The 4,832-nt window shown below is 51.9% G+C and overlaps 1 protein-coding gene across 1 annotated transcript in view; it reads left to right on the top strand.

Moving 5' to 3' along the window:
* The window catches only part of LOC133425137 (sentrin-specific protease 7-like), a 36,123-nt gene extending 35,449 nt beyond the window's left edge, over positions 1-674 (top strand). The window contains exon 20 of the mRNA XM_061715817.1: positions 623-674. Coding sequence (XP_061571801.1) covers positions 623-674 — 52 coding nt within the window. The remainder of the gene's footprint in view (positions 1-622) is intronic.
* The last annotated feature ends 4,158 nt before the right edge of the window (positions 675-4,832 follow it).

The following is a 4,832-nucleotide window of genomic DNA, read 5'->3' as shown; positions in this document are numbered from 1 at the left end:
CATCTCCAAAAGAATATATACCTTTCGTAAAACAAAATATTCAAATAAATCTACAAATAGACTAGCGTGAACAGAAAAACATTGCACTATATTGATATATTATGTTATAGAGGCTAGGTTTTTTTTTAGATAACCTGGGATTCTGGATTTCGAGTCGATTCTCTCCCTGACGAGGGGGATGGCGAGCAACCCATGTGAGTGTCTGGATTGAGGAGGAGTCTTTCCATTCTCCATCTACCATCCTTACAGTGTGGTAGGACATTGGCCAAGGACTTCCAAAGACCACTGAAGTTGATTTTTTTTGGGGGGGGAAGCATTTCACTTTATTTTCGGGTGCACCCATCTTAAAAGACACGTAACTAGAACAAAACTGAATGCCGGCAGTATTTGTAAACTTTATTTTCTGTGTGTTTAATACAGTGGATTTTCTAAAACTTACCTGCGTGTTCCTTTTACTCATTGTGGTGTCCAATCCCTTCTCATTACTCCTACTTGTGAATCAAGAAAGTTCTGGTGCAGTGTGCACTTACCTGCCAGGTCGGTTACATGAAAGTCAAACATCATTCAACCATCACTGCAAATGTGAAACTATGAACATTGTTCAGCATGATTTTACCTCCAGCACAGGTGGGGTGGTGGGCGTCTGGGCGGAGGAGTCTGTCACAGGTGAATGAAAAGACAAGCAGGTTACACACAATAATATGACAAACCATCTAAAACTGAATGTAATATCTACAGATATAGATACATTCCACTGAATTTCACCGTGTATGTACCAGCTGAGTGTCAACATCCACGGACAGATCCACCTTCTTCCTCTTGGCAGCCTCAGCACGCCGTCCCTTACGAGGCATCCTGGCAGGCCCCAGCCTGGTGGAAAAAAGACACAAAAAGGCAGGAACAGCCAAATATATGACCTACCTTTCTGCTGAATCAAAGTTGTCAGTGGTGTGTTGGAGTTAAAGAATGAATGAAGGCAGTGAGGTGATGTTACCTGTCAATGTGGTGTACAGATTAATATAAATCCTCAGGGTTGTAGTTTCAGGTTTTTGTTGTTTACATATAGCCATACATTTGTGAATGTAACCACATGTACAGGAAGTGTAAGTTATGTACAATTGTCTGCACTTTTCTAGATGGATTTTTCTACACCAAGGGCATCATGTAGAAAGAGGGCGGTGCAATAAAAACGTGCGGACGCCACTTTCTATGCTCACAGTCAGATGTTCAAAAAGTGACTTGAACGTGAAAAGTTAAGGTCGTTCACACATCAAGGCTGGCGTTCGCATATTTGAGGTTTGGTCCGTTGGCGACGCCCACTGGTGATGCAGTGAAGTCCAGAATATGAGGAAACGTGACGTCAAATAAGTTCACGACGCGACAAAGCACACATCACCAGATAAGTTCCAGACGAGTGGAACTGCAACAATCTCACAATCAACCACGGGAACATAAGGTAGGAACCTGTCAATCACCACCGGGGAACCTGTCTTTTGTTTACCCGTCTTTTCACACTCAGAGGTTCCAGCAATAATAGGCCCGAAGCCTATGAGCCAGTTTTCTCATCATTGTATGAAGCATTTTTTTTTTTTTTTTAAATTATACAACAAAAAGGACCTGGACCAGTCTCTCCTCCCGGTGACGGAGGCCGAGACCTGGACGGGTCTCTCCTCCCGGTGACGGAGGCCGAGACCTGGACGGGTCTCTCCTCCCGGTGACGGAGGCCGAGACCTGGACGGGTCTCTCCCCCCGGTGACGGAGGCCGAGACAAAAATCGTTTTTTCTTCCCGGTGACGGAGGCCGAGACCTGGACGGGTCTCTCTTCCCGGTGACGGAGGCCGAGACCTGGACGGGTCTCTTCCCGGTGACGGAGGCCGAGACCTGGACGGGTCTCTCTTCCCGGTGACGGAGGCCGAGACCTGGACGGGTCTCTCTTCCCGGTGACGGAGGCCGAGACCTGGACGGGTCTCTCTTCCCGGTGACGGAGGCCGAGACCTGGACGGGTCTCTCTTCCCGGTGACGGAGGCCGAGACCTGGACGGGTCTCTCTTCCCGGTGACGGAGGCCGAGACCTGGACGGGTCTCTCTTCCCGGTGACGGAGGCCGAGACCTGGACGGGTCTCTCTTCCCGGTGACGGAGGCCGAGACCTGGACGGGTCTCTCCCCCCGGTGACGGAGGCCGAGACCTGGACGGGTCTCTCCCCCCGGTGACGGAGGCCGAGACCTGGACGGGTCTCTCCCCCCGGTGACGGAGGCCGAGACAAAAATCGTTTTTTCTTCCCGGTGACGTAGGCCGAGAGCTGGAACCGTCTCTCCTCCCGGTGACGGAGGCCGAGACCTGGACGGGTCTCTCCCCCCGGTGACGGAGGCCGAGACAAAAATTGTTTTTTCTTCCCGGTGACGGAGGCCGAGACAAAAATCGTTTTTTCTTCCCGGTGACGGAGGCCGAGACCTGGACGGGTGTCTCTTCCCGGTGACGGAGGCCGAGACCTGGACGGGTGTCTCTTCCCGGTGACGGAGGCCGAGACCTGGACGGGTGTCTCTTCCCGGTGACGGAGGCCGAGACCTGGACGGGTGTCTCTTCCCGGTGACGGAGGCCGAGACCTGGACGGGTGTCTCCCCCCGGTGTCGGAGGCCGAGACCTGGACCGGTCTCTCCTCCCGGTGTCGGAGGCCGAGACCTGGACGGGTGTCTCTTCCCGGTGACGGAGGCCGAGACCTGGACGGGTCTCTCCCCCCGGTGACGGAGGCCGAGACAAAAATCGTTTTTTCTTCCCGGTGACGGAGGCCGAGAGCTGGAACCGTCTCTCCTCCCGGTGACGGAGGCCGAGAGCTGGAACCGTCTCTCCTCCCGGTGACGGAGGCCGAGACCTGGACGGGTCTCTTCCCCCGGTGATGGAGGCCGAGACAAAAATCGTTTTTTCTTCCCGGTTATGGAGGCCGAGACAAAAATCGTTTTTTCTTCCCGGTGACTGAGGCCGAGACCTGGACGGGTGTCTCTTCCCGATGACGGAGGCCGAGACCTGGACGGGTCTCTCTTCCCGGTGACGGAGGCCGAGACCTGGACGGGTCTCTCTTCCCGGTGACGGAGGCCGAGACCTGGACGGGTCTCTCTTCCCGGTGACGGAGGCCGAGACCTGGACGGGTCTCTCCCCCCGGTGACGGAGGCCGAGACAAAAATCGTTTTTTCTTCCCGGTGACGGAGGCCGAGAGCTGGAACCGTCTCTCCTCCCGGTGACGGAGGCCGAGACCTGGACGGGTCTCTCCCCCCGGTGACGGAGGCCGAGACCTGGACGGGTCTCTCCCCCCGGTGATGGAGGCCGAGACAAAAATCAGTTTTTTCTTCCCGGTGACGGAGGCTGAGACAAAAATCGTTTTTTCTTCCCGGTGACAGAGGCCGAGACCCGGACCGGTCTCTCCTCCCGGTGACGGAGGCCGAGACCCGGACCGGTCTCTCCTCCCGGTGACGGAGGCCGAGACCCGGACCGGTCTCTCCTCCCGGTGGCGGAGGCCGAGACCCGGACCGGTCTCTCCTCCCGGTGACGGAGGCCGAGACCTAAACGGGTCTCTCCTCCCGGTGACGGAGGCCGAGACCTAAACGGGTCTCTCCTCCCGGTGACGGAGGCCGAGACCTAAACGGGTCTCTCCTCCCGGTGACGGAGGTCGAAACCAGAAGAAAACGTACCAAATAAATTATTTTTCCAGCCTCAACTTCTGACAGGAGAGTCTCCAGCTGACGACTGATGTTTAAATTTGTTTTACTTGTTTTTCCAAGTTCCTTGTCAGGATAAGCAGTTTTCTTCCAGTCTCTCCTCCCGGTGACGGAGGCCGAGACATAGAGCGGTCTCTCCTCCCGGTGACGGAGGCCGAGACCTAAACGAGTCTCTCCTCCCGGTGACGGAGGCCGAGACCTGGAGCGGTGACGGAGGCCGAGACCCGGACCGGTGTGTAATGATGCACCGTACAAAACCCACAACTCTTCATCAACGCAACACCAAGCAAAGAACTACGACACCCATCATGCAATGCAGCCAACACAACTCCAACACGTCAGTTCTTTTACAGCTTAAATCTGAAGAAAAGGTGCCAAATAAATTATTTTTCCAGCCTCAACTTCTGACGGGAGAGTTTCCAGCTGACGACTGATGTTTAAATTTGTTTTACTTGTTTTTCCAAGTTCCTTGTCAGGATGAGAAGTTTACTGGATGTTTATCCTCATTATCATATTCAAATATTTCTACTTGAGGGCGGAGACGGGTGGAGTGTTGTGCTCCCGCATGTCGCTCAATTCCACGTTGATTGTGATATTTAAAGAAATGTACATGATTTGGGCGAACAGTTTTGAACATCTGAATTTCTTTTTGCGTACACAAGAATTCCACGCACGGATTCACGTTGAAATCCACGCACTCTTTGTACATAAGGCCCAGGTGATGACGACAGCAGTACTGACGACAGCAGTACTGACGACAGCAGTACTGACGACAGGAGCATCAGGGATGAAGAGGGAAAAATCATGAACTAAACTAAACCCCTAAGTTAGGCTGTTTCAAGTGGTGAATTAAAACATTGACTTGTTTGTTTAATTTTGATACATTTTCCAAAAAAGTCTTAAAAATCATTTTTAATGCAGAAACATTTTACAAACATACACATACGAAAATTTACAAAATACTAAAATATAAATAATTACATTATTTTTAGTGTCATCTAATCTGTGTTTTGGTAGTGACTAATATACATATTTCACAACCATTCTGACTCTGAATTAATGAATTAAGATTAATCAGGACTGGTGCTAACGGTTAGCTGTTCATCGTGGATAATTATCTGT

Source organism: Cololabis saira, chromosome 24 (assembly GCF_033807715.1).
Source record: "Cololabis saira isolate AMF1-May2022 chromosome 24, fColSai1.1, whole genome shotgun sequence".
Classification (NCBI taxonomy): Eukaryota; Metazoa; Chordata; class Actinopteri; order Beloniformes; family Belonidae; genus Cololabis; species Cololabis saira.
The sequence above is the reverse complement of the archived record's forward strand: the minus strand, read 5'-3'. Positions and strand labels throughout refer to the sequence as shown.